This window comes from Hemitrygon akajei, chromosome 24 (genome assembly GCF_048418815.1).
Source record: "Hemitrygon akajei chromosome 24, sHemAka1.3, whole genome shotgun sequence".
NCBI classification, from domain to species: Eukaryota; Metazoa; Chordata; class Chondrichthyes; order Myliobatiformes; family Dasyatidae; genus Hemitrygon; species Hemitrygon akajei.
The window spans coordinates 30,998,900-31,018,980 of NC_133147.1; the positions used below are offsets into that span (position 1 = coordinate 30,998,900).

Sequence of the window (20,081 nt, forward strand, 5' to 3'; positions counted from 1 at the left end):
TGTCCTCCTCTCATTGCTACCATCGGGGAGTACGTACAAGACCCTGAAGAGAGACACTCACAATTCAACAACAGCTTCTTCCCCTCTACCATCTGAACCATCCAGGAACACTTTCCCTCACACTTTTGCACTAACTTTTAAAAAATACTTCTTATTGTAGGTCATGGTAATCTTTCTGTGTTCTGCACTATATTGCTGCCACAAAAGAGCAAATTTCACGACGTGTCAGTGGTAGTACACTCGACTGTAAACACTCGGCTCTGGATGTTGGGACAGGGCCGGCCTCTGGTCCGTTTGACCACGGGATCAGGGACTGAAGTGATGTGAGGCCCAGGCAGAGGGCAGCGTAGGGGTGGAGGGTGTGAATCTGCGGCAGTTGGCGGTGTTGTCGGTTCAGCAGGATACGACTGGGGTGGGCGCTCTCAGCACAAACTCACCGACTGCCCGGAAGAGACAGGCTCCGTCCTCCTTCATTCGTTTGATGACAAAGCCTTTCTTCTCGCTCAAGGCCTTCTCGAACCAGTGCTCCTGCTGCAGACACACACACAGGTCAGAGAGAGGGCCAGGCCCACTGATCGTTACCACCCCTCCCACCCCTCGCAGATACACACGGGTCAGAGAGAGGGCCAGGCCCACTGATCGTTACCACCCCTCCCACCCTTCACAGACACACACAGGTCAGAGAGAGGGCCAGGCCCACTGATCGTTACCACCCCTCCCACCCTTCGCAGATACACACGGGTCAGAGAGAGGGCCAGGCCCACTGATCGTTACCACCCCTCCCACCCTTCGCAGATACACACGGGTCAGAGAGAGGGCCAGGCCCACTGATCGTTACCACCCCTCCCACCCTTCGCAGATACACACGGGTCAGAGAGAGGGCTAGGCCCACTGATCGTTACCACCCCTCCCACCCTTCGCAGATACACACGGGTCAGAGAGAGGGACAGGCCCACTGATCGTTACCACCCCTCCCACCCTTCGCAGATACACACGGGTCAGAGAGAGGGCCAGGCCCACTGATCGTTACCACCCCTCCCACCCTTCACAGACACACACAGGTCAGAGAGAGGGCCAGGCCCACTGATCGTTACCACCCCTCCCACCCCTCGCAGATACACACAGGTCAGAGAGAGGGACAGGCCCACTGATCGTTACCACCCCTCTCTCCCTTCGCAGATACACACGGGTCAGAGAGAGGGCCAGGCCCACTGATCGTTACCACCCCTCCCACCCTTCGCAGATACACACGGGTCAGAGAGAGGGCCAGGCCCACTGATTGTTACCACCCCTCCCACCCTTCAGACACACACAGGTCAGAGAGAGTGGGCCAGGCCCACTGATCATTACCACCCCTCCCAGATACACACGGGTCAGAGAGAGGGCCAGGCCCACTGATCGTTACCACCCCTCGCAGATACACACAGGTCAGAGAGAGGGCCAGGCCCACTGATCGTTACCACCCCTCTCTCCCATCACAGACACACACAGGTCAGAGAGAGGGCCAGGCCCACTGATCGTTACCACCCCTCCCACCCTTCGCAGACACACACGGGTCAGAGAGAGGGTCAGGCCCACAGATCGTTACCACCCCTCTCTCCCATCACAGACACACACAGGTCAGAGAGAGGACCAGGCCCACTGATCGTTACCACCCCTCCCACCCTTCGCAGATACACACGGGTCAGAGAGAGGGACAGGCCCACTGATCGTTACCACCCCTCTCTCCCTTAGCAGATACACACGGGTCAGAGAGAGGGCCAGGCCTACTGATCGTTACCACCCCTCCCACCCTTCGCAGATACACACAGGTCAGAGAGAGGGCCAGGCCCACTGATCGTTACCACCCCTCTCTCCCTTCACAGATACACACGGGTCAGAGAGAGGGCCAGGCCCACTGATCGTTACCACCCCTCCCACCCCTCGCAGACACACACAGGACAGAGAGAGGGCCAGGCCCATTGATCGTTACCACCCCTCCCACACACACACGGGTAAGAGAGAGGGCTAGGCCCACTGATCGTTACCACCCCTCTCTCCCATCACAGACACACACAGGTCAGAGAGAGGGCCAGGCCCACTGATCGTTACCACCCCTCTCTCCCATCACAGACACACACAGGTCAGAGAGAGGGCCAGGCCCACTGATCGTTACCACCCCTCCCACCCTTCGCAGATACACACGGGTCAGAGAGAGGGACAGGCCCACTGATCGTTACCACCCCTCGCAGATACACACAGGTCAGAGAGAGGGCCAGGCCCACTGATCGTTACCACCCCTCCCACCCTTCACAGACACACACGGGTCAGAGAGAGGGTCAGGCCCACTGATCGTTACCACCCCTCCCACCCTTCGCAGATACACACGGGTCAGAGAGAGGGACAGGCCCACTGATCGTTACCACCCCTCTCTCCCTTCGCAGATACACACGGGTCAGAGAGAGGGCCAGGCCCACTGATCGTTACCACCCCTCCCACCCTTCGCAGATACACACGGGTCAGAGAGAGGGCCAGGCCCACTGATCGTTACCACCCCTCGCAGATACACACAGGTCAGAGAGAGGGCCAGGCCCACTGATCGTTACCACCCCTCCCACCCCTCGCAGACACACACAGGTCAGAGAGAGGGCCAGGCCCACTGATCGTTACCACCCCTCCCACCATTCGCAGATACACACGGGTCAGAGAGAGGGCCAGGCCCACTAATCGTTACCACCCCACCCACCCCTCGCAGACACACACGGATCAGAGAGAGGGCCAGGCCCACTGATCGTTACCACCCCTCTCTCCCTTCGCAGATACACACGGGTCAGAGAGAGGGCCAGGCCCACTGATCGTTACTAACCCTCCCACCCTTCGCAGATACACACGGGTCAGAGAGAGGGACAGGCCCACTGATCGTTACCACCCCTTCCACCCTTCGCAGATACACACGGGTCAGAGAGAGGGACAGGCCCACTGATCGTTACCACCCCTCGCAGATACACACAGGTCAGAGAGAGGGCCAGGCCCACTGATCGTTACCACCCCTCTCTCCCATCACAGACACACACAGGTCAGAGAGAGGGCCAGGCCCACTGATCGTTACCACCCCTCCCACCCTTCGCAGATACACACGGGTCAGAGAGAGGGCCAGCCCCACTAATCGTTACCACCCCACCCACCCCTCGCAGATACACACGGGTCAGAGAGAGGGCCAGGCCCACTGATCATTACCACCCCTCCCACCCTTCGCAGATACACACGGGTCAGAGAGAGGGCCAGGCCCACTGATCGTTACCACCCCTCTATCCCATCACAGACACACACAGGTCAGAGAGAGGGCCAGGCCCACTGATCGTTACCACCCCTCCCACCCTTCGCAGATACACACGGGTCAGAGAGAGGGCCAGGCCCACTGATCGTTACCACCCCTCGCAGATACACACAGGTCAGAGAGAGGGCCAGGCCCACTGATCGTTACCACCCCTCCCACCTTCGCAGATACACACGGGTCAGAGAGGGAGCCAGGCCCACTGATCGTTACCACCCCTCCCACCCTTCGCAGACAAACACAGGTCAGAGAGAGGACCAGGCCCACTGATCGTTACCACCCCTCCCACCCTTCGCAGATACACACGGGTCAGAGAGAGGGACAGGCCCACTGATCGTTACCACCCCTCTCTCCCTTCACAGATACACACGGGTCAGAGAGAGGGCCAGGCCCACTGATCGTTACCACCCCTCCCACCCTTCGCAGATACACACGGGTCAGAGAGAGGGACAGGCCCACTGATCGTTACCACCCCTCGCAGATACACACAGGTCAGAGAGAGGGCCAGGCCCACTGATCGTTACCACCCCTCTCTCCCATCACAGACACACACAGGTCAGAGAGAGGGCCAGGCCCACTGATCGTTACCACCCCTCTCACGCTTCGCAGACACACACGGGTCAGAGAGAGGGTCAGGCCCACTGATCGTTACCACCCCTCTCTCCCATCACAGACACACACAGGTCAGAGAGAGGGCCAGGCCCACTGATCGTTACCACCCCTCCCACCCTTCGCAGACACACACGGGTCAGAGAGAGGGTCAGGCCCACTGATCGTTACCACCCCTCCCACCCTTCGCAGATACACACGGGTCAGAGAGAGGGACAGGCCCACTGATCGTTACCACCCCTCTCTCCCTTCGCAGATACACACGGGTCAGAGAGAGGGCCAGGCCCACTGATCGTTACCACCCCTCTCTCCCTTCACAGATACACACGGGTCAGAGAGAGGGCCAGGCCCACTGATCGTTACCACCCCTCCCACCCCTCGCAGACACACACAGGTCAGAGAGAGGGCCAGGCCCACTGATCGTTACCACCCCTCCCACCATTCGCAGATACACACGGGTCAGAGAGAGGGACAGGCCCACTGATCGTTACCACCCCTCTCTCCCTTCGCAGATACACACGGGTCAGAGAGAGGGCCAGGCCCACTGATCGTTACCACCCCTCTCCCCCATCACAGACACACACAGGTCAGAAAGAGGGCCAGGCCCACTGATCGTTACCACCCCTCGCAGATACACACAGGTCAGAGAGAGGGCCAGGCCCACTGATCGTTACCACCCCTCTCTCTATCACAGACACACACAGGTCAGAGAGAGGGCCAGGCCCACTGATCGTTACCACACCTCCCACCCTTCGCAGATACACACGGGTCAGAGAGAGGGCCAGGCCCACTAATCGTTACCACCCCACCCACCCCTCGCAGATACACACGGGTCAGAGAGAGGGCCAGGCCCACTGATCGTTACCACCCCTCCCACCCTTCGCAGATACACACGGGTCAGAGAGAGGGCCAGGCCCACTGATCGTTACCACCCCTCTCTCCCATCACAGACACACACAGGTCAGAGAGAGGGCCAGGCCCACTGATCGTTACCACCCCTCCCACCCTTCGCAGATACACACGGGTCAGAGAGAGGGCCAGGCCCACTGATCGTTACCACCCCTCGCAGATACACACAGGTCAGAGAGAGGGCCAGGCCCACTGATCGTTACCACCCCTCTCTCCCTTCACAGATACACACGGGTCAGAGAGAGGGCCAGGCCCACTGATCGTTACCACCCCTCCCACCCCTCGCAGACACACACAGGTCAGAGAGAGGGCCAGGCCCACTGATCGTTACCACCCCTCTCTCCCTTCGCAGATACACACGGGTCAGAGAGAGGGCCAAGCCCACTGATCGTTACCACCCCTCCCACCCTTCGCAGATACACACGGGTCAGAGAGAGGGACAGGCCCACTGATCGTTACCACCCCTCCCACCCTTCGCAGATACACACGGGTCAGAGAGAGGGACAGGCCCACTGATCGTTACCACCCCTCGCAGATACACACAGGTCAGAGAGAGGGCCAGGTCCACTGATCGTTACCACCCCTCTCTCCCATCACAGACACACACAGGTCAGAGAGAGGGCCAGGCCCACTGATCGTTACCACCCCTCTCTCCCATCACAGACACACACAGGTCAGAGAGAGGGCCAGGCCCACTGATCGTTACCACCCCTCCCACCCTTCGCAGATACACACGGGTCAGAGAGAGGGCCAGGCCCACTGATCGTTACCACCCCTCGCAGATACACACAGGTCAGAGAGAGGGCCAGGCCCACTGATCGTTACCACCCCTCCCACCTTCGCAGATACACACGGGTCAGAGAGGGAGCCAGGCCCACTGATCGTTACCACCCCTCCCACCCTTCGCAGACACACACAGGTCAGAGAGAGGACCAGTCCCACTGATCGTTACCACCCCTCCCACCCTTCGCAGATACACACGGGTCAGAGAGAGGGACAGGCCCACTGATCGTTACCACCCCTCTCTCCCTTCACAGATACACACGGGTCAGAGAGAGGGCCAGGCCCACTGATCGTTACCACCCCTCCCACCCTTCGCAGATACACACAGGTCAGAGAGAGGGCCAGGCCCACTGATCGTTACCACCCCTCTCTCCCATCACAGACACACACAGGTCAGAGAGAGGGCCAGGCCCACTGATCGTTACCACCCCTCCCACCCTTTGCAGATACACACGGGTCAGAGAGAGGGACAGGCCCACTGATCGTTACCACCCCTCTCTCCCTTCACAGATACACACGGGTCAGAGAGAGGGCCAGGCCCACTGATCGTTACCACCCCTCCCACCCCTCGCAGACACACACAGGTCAGAGAGAGGGCCAGGCCCACTGATCGTTACCACCCCTCCCACCATTCGCAGATACACACGGGTCAGAGAGAGGGCCAGGCCCACTAATCGTTACCACCCCACCCACCCCTCGCAGACACACACGGGTCAGAGAGAGGGCCAGGCCCACTGATCGTTACCACCCCTCTCTCCCTTCGCAGATACACACGGGTCAGAGAGAGGGCCAGGCCCACTGATCGTTACCACCCCTCCCACCCTTCGCAGATACACACGGGTCAGAGAGAGGGACAGGCCCACTGATCGTTACCACCCCTCCCACCCTTCGCAGATACACACGGGTCAGAGAGAGGGACAGGCCCACTGATCGTTACCACCCCTCGCAGATACACACCGGTCAGAGAGAGGGCCAGGCCCACTGATCGTTACCACCCCTCTCTCCCATCACAGACACACACAGGTCAGAGAGAGGGCCAGGCCCACTGATCGTTACCACCCCTCCCACCCTTCGCAGATACACACGGGTCAGAGAGAGGGCCAGGCCCACTGATCGTTACCACCCCTCGCAGATACACACAGGTCAGAGAGAGGGCCAGGCCCACTGATCGTTACCACCCCTCCCACCTTCGCAGATACACACGGGTCAGAGAGGGAGCCAGGCCCACTGATCGTTACCACCCCTCCCACCCTTCGCAGACACACACAGGTCAGAGAGAGGGCCAGGCCCACTGATCGTTACCACCCCTCTCTCCCATCACAGACACACACAGGTCAGAGAGAGGGCCAGGCCCACTGATCGTTACCACCCCTCCCACCCTTCGCAGATACACACGGGTCAGAGAGAGGGCCAGGCCCACTGATCGTTACAACCCCTCGCAGATACACACAGGTCAGAGAGAGGGCCAGGCCCACTGATCGTTACCACCCCTCTCTCCCATCACAGACACACACAGGTCAGAGAGAGGGCCAGGCCCACTGATCGTTACCACCCCTCCCACCCTTCGCAGACACACACGGGTCAGAGAGAGGGTCAGGCCCACTGATCGTTACCACCCCTCTCTCCCATCACAGACACACACAGGTCAGAGAGAGGGCCAGGCCCACTGATCGTTACCACCCCTCCCACCCTTCGCAGACACACACGGGTCAGAGAGAGGGTCAGGCCCACTGATCGTTACCACCCCTCCCACCCCTCGCAGATACACACGGGTCAGAGAGAGGGACAGGCCCACTGATCGTTACCACCCCTCCCACCCTTCGCAGATACACACGGGTCAGAGGGAGGGCCAGGCCCACTGATCGTTACCACCCCTCTCTCCCATCACAGACACACACAGGTCAGAGAGAGGACCAGGCCCACTGATCGTTACCACCCCTCTCTCCCTTCGCAGATACACACGGGTCAGAGAGAGGGACAGGCCCACTGATCGTTACCACCCCTCTCTCCCTTCGCAGATACACACGGGTCAGAGAGAGGGCCAGGCCCACTGATCGTTACCACCCCTCCCACCCCTCGCAGACACACACAGGTCAGAGAGAGGGCCAGGCCCACTGATCGTTACCACCCCTCCCACCATTCGCAGATACACACGGGTCAGAGAGAGGGCCAGGCCCACTAATCGTTACCACCCAACCCACCCCTCGCAGACACACACGGGTCAGAGAGATGGACAGGCCCACTGATCGTTACCACCCCTCTCTCCCTTCGCAGATACACACGGGTCAGAGAGAGGGCCAGGCCCACTGATCGTTACCACCCCTCTCTCCCATCACAGACACACACAGGTCAGAGAGAGGGCCAGGCCCACTGATCGTTACCACCCCTCGCAGATACACACAGGTCAGAGAGAGGGCCAGGCCCACTGATCGTTACCACCCCTCTCTCCCATCACAGACACACACAGGTCAGAGAGAGGGCCAGGCCCACTGATCGTTACCACCCCTCCCACCCTTCGCAGATACACACGGGTCAGAGAGAGGGCCAGGCCCACTAATCGTTACCACCCCACCCACCCCTCGCAGATACACACGGGTCAGAGAGAGTGCCAGGCCCACTGATCGTTACCACCCCTCCCACCCTTCGCAGATACACACGGGTCAGAGAGAGGGCCAGGCCCACTGATCGTTACCACCCCTCTCTCCCATCACAGACACACACAGGTCAGAGAGAGGGCCAGGCCCACTGATCGTTACCACCCCTCCCACCCTTCGCAGATACACACGGGTCAGAGAGAGGGCCAGGCCCACTGATCGTTACCACCCCTCGCAGATACACACAGGTCAGAGAGAGGGCCAGGCCCACTGATCGTTACCACCCCTCCCACCTTCGCAGATACACACGGGTCAGAGAGGGAGCCAGGCCCACTGATCGTTACCACCCCTCCCACCCTTCGCAGACACACACAGGTCAGAGAGAGGGCCAGGCCCACTGATCGTTACCACCCCTCTCTCCCCTCGCAGATACACACAGGTCAGAGAGAGGGCCAGGCCCACTGATCGTTACCACCCCTCTCTCCCATCACAGATACACACGGGTCAGAGAGAGGGCCAGGCCCACTGATCGTTACCACCCCTCCCACCCCTCGCAGATACACACGGGTCAGAGAGAGGGCCAGGCCCACTGATCGTTACCACCCCTCCCACCCCTAGCAGATACACACTGTTCAGAGAGATGGCCAGGCCCACTGATCGTTACCACCCCTCCCACCCCTAGCAGATACACACTGGTCAGAGAGAGGGCCAGGCCCACTGATCGTTACCACCCCTCCCACCCCTAGCAGATACACACTGGTCAGAGAGAGGGCCAGGCCCACTGATCGTTACCACCCCTCCCACCCCTAGCAGATACACACGGGTCAGAGAGAGGGCCAGGCCCACTGATCGTTACCACCCCTCCCACCCCTAGCAGATACACACTGGTCAGAGAGAGGGCCAGGCCCACTGATCGTTACCACCCCTCCCACCCCTCGCAGATACACACGGGTCAGAGAAAGGGCCAGGCCCACTGATCGTTACCACCCCTCTCTCCCATCACAGACACATACAGGTCAGAGAGAGAGCCAGGCCCACTGATTGTTACCACCCCTCCCACCCCTCGCAGACACACACAGGTCAGAGAGAGAGCCAGGCCCACTGATCGTTACCACCCCTCCCACCCTTTGCAGATACACACGGGTCAGTGGGGTGGGTGTGGGAGGATTGATTGCTCAGTACCACCTCCACACACCTCCTTGACCTGCTCAGTACCACCATTCTGGGACCTCCCCCTCCCCCACATTCCCAGATGTAAGGGGGGGTGAGCAGTACTTTCTATTTTATATATAAGGTTTATTCAAATTATTACAATATCAGAGCGATATACAGTGGCATGCAGAAGTTTGGGCACCCGTGATCAAAATTTCTGCTACTGTGAATAGTTAAATGAGTAGAAGATGAACTGACCTTCAACAGTCAAAGTTAAAGATGAAACATTCTTTTCAACATTTTAAGCAAGATTAGTGTATTATTTTTGTTTTGTACAATTTTAGAGTAGAAAAAAAGGAAAGGAGAACCATGCAAAAGTTTGGGCACCCCCAGAGACTTGAGCTCTCAGGTATCTTTTACCAAGGTGTCAGACCTTAATTAGCTTGTTAGGACTATGGCTTGTTCACAGTCATTGTTAGAAAAGGCCAGGTAATGCAAGTTTCAAACCCTGACTCCTCAAACCTTGTCCCAACAATCAGCAGCCATGGGCTCCTCTAAGCAGCTGCCTAGCACTCTGAAAATTAAAATAAATGATGCCCACAAAGCAGGAGAAGGCTGTAAGAAGATAGTAAAGCATTTTCAGGTAGCCATTTCCTCAATTCGTAATGTAATTAAGAAATGGCAGTTAACAGGAATGATGGAGGTCAAGTTGAGGTCTGGAAGACCAAGTAAACTTTTCAAGAGAACTGCTCGTAGGATTGCTAGAAAGGCAAATCAAAACCCCCGTTTGACTGCAAAAGACCTTCAAGAAGATTTATCAGACACTGGAGTGGTGGTGCACTGTTCTACTGTGCAGTGACACTTGCACAAATATGACCTTCATGGAAGAGTCATCAGGTGAAGACCTTTTCTGCGTCCTCACCACAAAATTCAGCATCATAAATTTGCAAAGGAACATCTAAACAAGCCTGATGCATTTTGGAAATAAGTCCTGTGGACTGATGAAGTTAAAATAGAATTTTTTGGCCACAATGAGCAAAGGTATGTTTGGAGAAAAAATGTCCAGGTGTGATGCTCAGTCAGGTTCATGGGACCGGCCAGTGAGACAGGAAATGCATCAATTTTGAATGGGGATATTAATAATTAATTTACAAACAGTGAAAATTCAACCAAACATTCCTGTTCCCCAAGTTACAGACACCACATAGCTGAATATTCAACACACTTAGCTAAAAGAACGTACGGAGCATAACCCCAATGGTCATGTCTTAATCAAAGGAAGAAGAGAGCAAGACCCTTCCACGTGCTATTCTATATACCAGGATATTTGAAACTGGACACTACATCTTCTGAACTAACCAATCACAATGGAAGCTGCTTTTGACAATCAGAATAAGGCACCCCCCCCCCCCCCGCAGGACGACAGGGGAGCATGTTTTGTAAAGAGACCTTCACTGAGGACCTTGCTCGTCAGCAGCCCCTGGCAACGGGACTCAGAGCAGGGCAGATCGCTCTGGGTGCAGGAAAAGTATGGATAATCCTCCAAATTATAGACCAGCCAGTCTTACATCAGTGGTGGACAAATTATTGCAGAGGATTGATGGGGACTGAACTGACAAGCATTTGGTAGAACATACGTAGTTTTATTCGGGATAGACAGTATGCCTTTATGAAGGGCAGATCATACCTGACTGAATTATTCGAGGACAGAAACAAAGAAAACCTACAGCACAATACAGGCCCTTCAGCCCACAATGCTGTGCCGAACACGTACTTACTCAAAAATTACAGCCCTCTATTTTTCTAAGATCCATGTACTATCCAGGAGTCTCTTAAAAAAAACCCTATCATATTCGCCTCCACCACCATCACCGGCAGCCCATTCCACGCACTCACCACTCTGAGTAAAAAAACTTATCCCTGACATCTCCTCTGTACCTACTTCCAGGCACCTTAAAACTGTGCTCTCTCGAGTTACCCATTTCAGCCCTGGGAAAAAGCCATGATCAATGCCTCTCATCATCTTATACACCTCTATCAGGTCACCTCTCATCCTCCAACGCTCCAAGGAGAAAAGTCCGAGTTCACTCAACCTATTCTCATAAGACATGCTCCCCAATCCAGGCAACATCTTTGTAAATCTCCTCTGCACCCTTTCTATGGTTTCCACATCCTTCCTGTAGTGAGGTGACCAGAACTGAGCACAGTACTCCAAGTGGGATCTGACCAGGGTTCTATAAAGCTGTAACATTACCTCCTGGTTCTTAAACTCAATCCCACAGTCGATGAAGGCCAATGCACCGTATGTCTTCCTAACCACAGTCAACCTGCACAGAAACTTTGAGTGTCCTATGGGTTCAGACCCCAAGATCCCTCTGATCCCCCACACTGCCAAGAATCTTACCATTAATGCCATATTCTGCCATCACATTTGACCTACCAAAATGAACCACTTCACACTTAATCTGGGTTGAACTCCCATCAATGTCCCGCTGTAACCTCTGACAGCTCTCAAATTTATTGTCATTTATAAAAATCACAAGAGAAGGCTCTGCCTTCATCAATGTGTTCAGTCACATCCTGAAAAAATTTAATCATGCTCGTAAGGCACAACCTGCCTTTGACAAAGCCATGCTCACTATTCCTAATCATATTATGCCTCTCCAAATGTTCATAAATCCTGCCTCTCAGGATCTTCTCCATCAACTTACCAACCACTGGGGTAAGACTCACTGGTTTATAATTTCCTGCTCCCTTTCTTAAATAAGGGAACAACATCTGCAACCCTGCAATGCTCTGGAACCTCTCCCGTCCCCATTGATGATGCAAAGTTCATTGCCAGAGGCTCAGCAATCTCCTCCCTCGCCTCCCACAGTAGCCTGGGGTACATCTCATCTGGTCCCGGAGACTTATCCAACTTGATGCTTTCCAAAAGCTCCAGCACATCCTCTTCCTTAATGTCTATCTGCTCAAGCTTTTCAATCCGCCGTAAGTCATTCCTACAATTGCCAAGGTCCTTTTCCATAGTGAATACTGAAGTATTCATTAAGTACCTCTGCTATCTCCTCCGGTTTCATACACACTTTTCCACTGTCACACTTGATTGGTCCTATTTTCTCACTTCTCCTAATTTCATTCTTAAACTCCTTCCTGCTAGCCTTATAATTCTCTAGATCTCTATCATTACCTATTTTTTGAACCTTTCGTAAGCTTTTCTTCTTGACTAGATTTACAACAGCCTTTGTACACCACGGGTCCTGTAGCCTACCATCCTTTCCCTGTCTCATTGGAACGTACCTATGCAGAACTTCATGCAAATATCCCCTGAACATTTGCCACATTTCTGCCATACATTTCCCTGAGAACATCTGTTCCCAATTTATGCTTCTAAGTTCCTGCCTGATAGCCTCATATTTCCCCTTACTCCAATTAAAAGCTTTTCTAACGTCTGTTTCTATCCCTCTCCGATGCTACGGTAAAGGAGATAGAATTGTTCTCAGTAGCTCCAAAATGCTCTCCCACTGAGAGATCTGACACCTGACCAGGTTCACTTCCCAATACCAGATCAAGTACAGCCTCTCCTCTTGTAGGCTTATTTACATATTGTGTCAGGAAACCTTCCTGAACACACCTAACAAACTCCACCCCATCTAAACCCCTTGCTCTGGGGAGATGCCAATCAATATTTGGGAAATTTAAGATCTCCCACCACAACAACCCTGTTATTATTGCATCGTTCCAGAATCTGTCTCCCTATGTCCCTGTTACAATCGGGCAGTCATTAAAAAAACCCAGTAAAGTTATTGACCCCTTCTTGTTTCTAACTTCCACCCACAGAGACCCAGTAGACAATCTCTCCATGACTACCTCCTTTGTTGCGTCAAAGGACCTTGAAGAAGATAGAGAAGTGGATATGGCTTCTAGCGAAGCATTTGATAAGGTTTCACATGGTAGGCTCATTCAGGAGGTATGGTATTCAGAGAAACTTCTCTGTGTGGTTTCAGAATGGCCTTGCCCGTCGAAGGCAGAGGGTGATTGTAGGTGGAGTGTATTCTGTCTGGAGATCAGTGACCAGTGATGATCCTCCGGGATCAGTTCAGGGACCCCGCTGTTTGTGAGTTTTATAAATGACCTGGATGAGGAAGTGGAAGGGTGCAGATGACACGAAGGTCGGTGGCATCGTGGACAGTGTAGAAGGATGACATAGATTACAACGGGACATTGACAGGATGCAGAGCGGGGCTGAGGTGGCAGATGAGTTCAACTCAGAGAAGTGTGAAGTGATTCATTTTGGAAGGTCGAATTTGAAGGCAGAATTGAGGGTTAATGACAGGATTCTTAGCAGCGTAGAGGAACAGGGAGATCTTGGGGTCCACCATCGAGGACATCTTCAAAAGGTGATTCTGGACCCTCACCAGCCAGACATCCCCTCTTCTCATTCTCTCAGCCTAAAGAGACACACAGTTGACTCAAGAACAGCTTCTTCCCCTTTGCCATCAGACTTCTGAACAACTATTGTTTTGGTTACGATGGGGGGGAGGGGTTGTACCCAAGATGGAGCTGACTAATTTTATAACTTTCTGTAGCTTCTTTTGGTCCTGTGCAGTAGTTTTATCTATTTCTTATTGCAACTTACAGTAATTTTTAAGTCTTGCACTGAGCTGCTGCTGCAAAACAACTACCGGTAATTTCACGACAATAACAAACCTGAGTGTGAACACTGTACTCTGGGCCTCGGGCAGGGGCTGGTCCACGCTGCTCAACCACGGGAACGGGGAGCGGACGGGCGCGGGGAGCAGGCAGAGGAGAGATTGATCATGAAATAGATTTATATAAACTGGGACGACATAGCGAGCACCAGAGCAGGCCCTTTGGCTCACAGTGTTGTGCCAAACCAGCTAAAAATCAAATGAAATAAGCCCCTCCATCTAACCCCTCCTGCCTACACAATGTCAACATCCCCCCATCTTCCTCACATCAGAATCAGGTTTATCATCACCTGCATGTGTCATGAAATTTACTAACTTAGCAACAGCAGGGCAATGTAATACATGATAATACGGAAAGAAAAATTAATAAATCTATTACAGCAAGTAGAAATTAAAATAGTGCAAAAAGAGAAATATATATATATTTTTCAAATTAGGTAGTGTTCATGGGTTCAATGTCCTCTTGAGAATCGGATGGCTTCAGGCTCCTGTACTTCCTCCCTGACGGTAACGATGAGAAGAGGGCATGTCCTGGGCAGTGGGGTCCTTAATAATGGACGTCGCGTTACTAAGGGACCGCTCCTTGAAGATGTCTTGGACACTCTGGAGGTAGTTTCCAAGATGGAGCTGACTAATTTTACGACTTTCTGTAGCTTCTTTCGATCCTGTAAACCCCCCCCACCCCACACCAGTGACGCAGCCTGTCAGAATGCTCTCCGTGGTACACAGTACATCTACAGAACTTTTCAAGTGTTTTAGATGACAAACCAAACTGCAACCTCATATGAAATATAGCCGCCCTATGCCTTCTTTCTAGCTGCATCGATATGTTGGGACCAGGCTAGATTCTCAGAGATCTTGACAACCAGGAACTTGAAACTGCTCACCGTCTCCTTTTCTGATCTTTCTGAGGATTAGTTCATGTTCCCTTGTCTTACCCTTCAGCTCTTTCGTCTTAATGATATCGAGTGCCAGGTTGTTGCTGTGACACCACTCAACTAGCTGGTATAACTCACTCCTGTACACCCTCTCATTTCCATCTGAGATTCTACCAACAATGGTGTATCATCAGCAAATTTATAGCTATACCTAGCCACACAATCATGAGTATAGCGAGAGTAGAGCAGTGGGCTAAGCACACACTCCTGTGGTGCAGCAGTGTCGATCATCAGCGAGGAGGAGATGATCACCAATCCGCAGTTTGTGGTCTTCCGGTTAGGAAGCTGAGGATCCAACTGCAGAGGGAGCTACAGAGGCCCAGGTCCTGTAGCTTATCGATCAGGACTGTGGGAATGATGGTGTTAATAGCTGAGCTATAGTCAACAGACAGCATCCTGCCACAGGTGTTTGTATTGTCCAGGTGATCGAAGACCGTGAGAAGATTGAGTCTACCGTAGACCTATTGTGGCGATAAGCAAACGGCAGTGGGCCCAGACCCCTGCTGGGGCAGAAGTTCATTCTAGCCATGACCAACCTCTCAAAGCCTTAGATGCGAGTGCTATCAGGCGACAGTCATTAAAGCAGCTCACGCCACTCTTCTTGGATACAGTACAATTGTTGCCCCTTTTAAAGCGGATGGGAACTTTCAACCGTAGCAGTGAGTTTGGAAATGTCCTTGAACACTCCCACCAGCTGATTGGTACAAGTTTTCAGAGATTCTCCACCAGGGCCTGCTGCCTTCTGAAGGTTCACCGTCCTTAAAGACGGCTTCCAACACAGAAGCTAGTGTCACCAGAGGCTGCAGGAATCTTCACAGCTGTAGTGAATGTCCCTTTCAAAGCCAGTACAGAAGGCATTGAGCTCATCTGGTAGTGAAGCATCTCTGCCTGGAATTCATGCTGTCGGGTTTTGCTTTGTAAAGTCCTGCCAGAGTTGATGTGCATCTGAGGTCATCTCCAACCTCACTTGGAATTGTTTCTTTGCATTTGAAACAGCCCTCCGCAAGTCACACCTGGTTTTCTCGTTCAGACCTGGGTCACCAGACTTAAATGCCACAGATCTAGCCCTCACCTACTGTCTCGTCCACAGCTTTTGGTCAGGGAATGTTTCACAGGCAAACACTGATCATGTGCTTTTATAATGTCCCTTAAAAGCCCATTCCAGTCATCAACCACTCTGAGTAAAAAAACTTACCCTTCACATCCCCCTTTAAACCAACCCCCTCACACCCTCTAGTATTAGATATTTCTACCCTGGGGAAAAAAGGCATCAGTCCTCATTGGTGGGAAAACCGAGAATTGCTAGTCACTCATTCACAACCCACCGAGGCTGGTTGAAGGTCTTAGGCTTCTGATACATCACTTGCATTGGGATACTGGCCACTCATAAATCTGGTCACTGGAGCTCTGACCCAGCCGTTGTAATGAAAAACATCAAACCTCTGGGTGCTTCAGCCTCTCTAGAAGAGTTCCCGGAAGCTGTGCTGATAACCCTGGTCTCAGTTTCACCCCTAAACACCACGGTTCAGGCACAGACACCTGGCGGGGTTCACAGCGCAGAAAATCTGACCGTAACCATTGGGCAGAGTTATCTCCCGAACCTCCTCAGAATCGTTCACACTCAGACTACCTCTCTCAGATCAGACACATCGTTCTGAAGCCAATGGTCAGAGATACCCCCACAACCCCCTCAGACCACCTCTCGTCCCCCAGCACAGCAGTAAGGCAGAGAGTACAGATATCAGGGCCTGCCCAGCAGCAACACACCCACACCAGTCTCACAGTCAGTATCCCCGCAGAATCTTCACCGAGAAGACACAAAGTCATGTGGAGAAAAAAAGAGGAAGCTCTTTCTCAATCCCATTCAACGTTCGGCTCAGTGCAGAGGTCCCTGGTGCAGCTGCCAGTGGCCTGATACCCCGTTGTGGTGATGGGCCCACGCTGCCCAATTAGGCCCCACGTGACCGATCAGCAGACTAAGCCAGCGAGGGAGGAAACCGGAAACCCTCACGGTCACACAGAGAACAAACTCCTTACAGACAGTGACGGGAACTGAACCTGCTGACTCACAGACTAACAGTGGTCACACTGGGGTGGGTGGGGGGGGGGGGTGTGTGTGTGTGTGTGTGTGTGTGTGTGTGTGTGTGTGTGTGTGTGTGTGTGTGTGTGTGTGTGTCTGTGTGTGTGTGTGTGATCACCAGTCACTCTCTGTGTGGCCAAGGTACAGTGAAGGGGTGAGAACATCCAGGCAAACACCACACCTCCCTTCCCTCCACACAGGTAGGCTCGTCTTCCCCACCCTGGCTGCACAGTGAGTCCTGGGCGGGGAGGGAAAACAAGCTGGGGAAAGACACAGGCTTGTACTGGACGATACAGCAGCCCAAAGTGCTCAGCAGCTCACTCCATTACGGTCCACACAAGGACCAAACAACCACTGCTCGGCCACAGACAGGGGGTAAGGGCAAAAAGAAAAAACGTCTTCTTCACTCAAAAGGTGAGAGTGTGGAACGAGCTGGGGGTTGAAGTGGTGGCTGGAGGATCAATTGCAATGTTTAAGAGATGTTTGGATACATACATGGACAAGAGGGCTGTGAACTATGATGGGACTAGGCAGAGTAATAGTCGGGCATGGGCTAGATGGGCCAAAGGGCCTGTTTCTGTGTTGCCATTCTCTATGACTTCTGCAACAAGGCCGACCTCAATGCAGGTCACCCCGAGAAAACGCCCTTGTATGAGTCTAACACGGGCAGCCCGGGTCAGACTCACATCTGTGTAACCGCCGCTGGGTCAGCAGGACACCCATAGAGGCCCAGACCACAGGGCTGACAGCAGGACCAAAGGCCTTCACAGTGCAGTGCAGAGAGGCCCGTCTCACAGAGGACACAGCAAAGCAGCAAGCAGCTAACCTGGGGCTGTGGGAGGCTCGCAGAGATAGGGAGAGGTACATGGACCGTGGGAGGCTCGCAGAGAGAGGGAGAGGTACATGGACCGTGGGAGGCTCGCAGAGAGAGGGAGAGGTACATGGACCGTGGGAGGCTCGCAGAGAGAGGGAGAGGTACATGGACCGTGGGAGGCTCGCAGAGAGAGGGAGAGGTACATGGACCGTGGGAGGCTCGCAGAGAGAGGGAGAGGTACATGGACCGTGGGAGGCTCGCAGAGAGAGGGAGAGGTACATGGACCGTGGGAGGCTCGCAGAGAGAGGGAGAGGTACATGGACCGTGGGAGGCTCGCAGAGAGAGGGAGAGGTACATGGACCGTGGGAGGCTCGCAGAGAGAGGGAGAGGTACATGGACCGTGGGAGGCTCGCAGAGAGAGGGAGAGGTACATGGACCGTGGGAGGCTCGCAGAGAGAGGGAGAGGTACATGGACCGTGGGAGGCTCGCAGAGAGAGGGAGAGGTACATGGACCGTGGGAGGCTCGCAGAGAGAGGGAGAGGTACATGGACCGTGGGAGGCTCGCAGAGAGAGGGAGAGGTACATGGACCGTGGGAGGCTCGCAGAGAGAGGGAGAGGTACATGGACCGTGGGAGGCTCGCAGAGAGAGGGAGAGGTACATGGACCGTGGGAGGCTCGCAGAGAGAGGGAGAGGTACATGGACCGTGGGAGGCTCGCAGAGAGAGGGAGAGGTACATGGACCGTGGGAGGCTCGCAGAGAGAGGGAGAGGTACATGGACTGTGGGAGGCTCGCAGAGATAGGGAGAGGTACATGGACTGTGGGAGGCTCGCAGAGATAGGGAGAGGTACATGGGCCGTGGGAGGCTCGCAGAGAGAGGGAGAGGTACATGGACCGTGGGAGGCTCGCAGAGAGAGGGAGAGGTACATGGACCGTGGGAGGCTCGCAGAGAGAGGGAGAGGTACATGGACCGTGGGAGGCTCGCAGAGAGAGGGAGAGGTACATGGGCCGTGGGAGGCTCGCAGAGAGAGGGAGAGGTACATGGACCGTGGGAGGCTCGCAGAGAGAGGGAGAGGTACATGGGCCGTGGGAGGCTCGCAGAGAGAGGGAGAGGTACATGGACCGTGGGAGGCTCGCAGAGAGAGGGAGAGGTACATGGACCGTGGGAGGCTCGCAGAGAGAGGGAGAGGTACATGGACCGTGGGAGGCTCGCAGAGAGAGGGAGAGGTACATGGACCGTGGGAGGCTCGCAGAGAGAGGGAGAGGTACATGGACCGTGGGAGGCTCGCAGAGAGAGGGAGAGGTACATGGACCGTGGGAGGCTCGCAGAGAGAGGGAGAGGTACATGGACCGTGGGAGGCTCGCAGAGAGAGGGAGAGGTACATGGACCGTGGGAGGCTCGCAGAGAGAGGGAGAGGTACATGGGCCGTGGGAGGCTCGCAGAGAGAGGGAGAGGTACATGGACCGTGGGAGGCTCGCAGAGAGAGGGAGAGGTACATGGACCGTGGGAGGCTCGCAGAGAGAGGGAGAGGTACATGGACTGTGGGAGGCTCGCAGAGAGAGGGAGAGGTACATGGACCGTGGGAGGCTCGCAGAGAGAGGGAGAGGTACATGGACCGTGGGAGGCTCGCAGAGATAGGGAGAGGTACATGGGCTGTGGGAGGCTCGCAGAGAGAGGGAGAGGTACATGGACCGTGGGAGGCTCGCAGAGAGAGGGAGAGGTACATGGGCCGTGGGAGGCTCGCAGAGAGAGGGAGAGGTACATGGACCGTGGGAGGCTCGCAGAGATAGGGAGAGGTACATGGACAGTGGGAGGCTCGCAGAGAGAGGGAGAGGTACATGGACCGTGGGAGGCTCGCAGAGAGAGGGAGAGGTACATGGACCGTGGGAGGCTCGCAGAGAGAGGGAGAGGTACATGGACCGTGGGAGGCTCGCAGAGAGAGGGAGAGGTACATGGACCGTGGGAGGCTCGCAGAGAGAGGGAGAGGTACATGGACCGTGGGAGGCTCGCAGAGATAGGGAGAGGTACATGGACTGTGGGAGGCTCGCAGAGAGAGGGAGAGGTACATGGACTGTGGGAGGCTCGCAGAGAGAGGGAGAGGTACATGGACCGTGGGAGGCTCGCAGAGAGAGGGAGAGGTACATGGACCGTGGGAGGCTCGCAGAGAGAGGGAGAGGTACA

At 54.7% G+C, this 20,081-nt stretch overlaps 1 protein-coding gene across 3 annotated transcripts in view; it reads right to left on the reverse strand.

The window, feature by feature from the left end:
* otud5a (OTU deubiquitinase 5a) overlaps window positions 1-20,081 on the reverse strand; it is a 59,081-nt gene that overhangs the window by 29,978 nt on the left and 9,022 nt on the right. For 2 of the 3 annotated variants that reach the window (XM_073028622.1, XM_073028620.1), the window contains exon 2: window positions 438-531. In XM_073028622.1, coding sequence (XP_072884723.1) covers window positions 438-531 — 94 coding nt within the window. The remainder of the gene's footprint in view (window positions 1-437; window positions 532-20,081) is intronic. The other variant, XM_073028621.1, reaches the window with a different exon arrangement.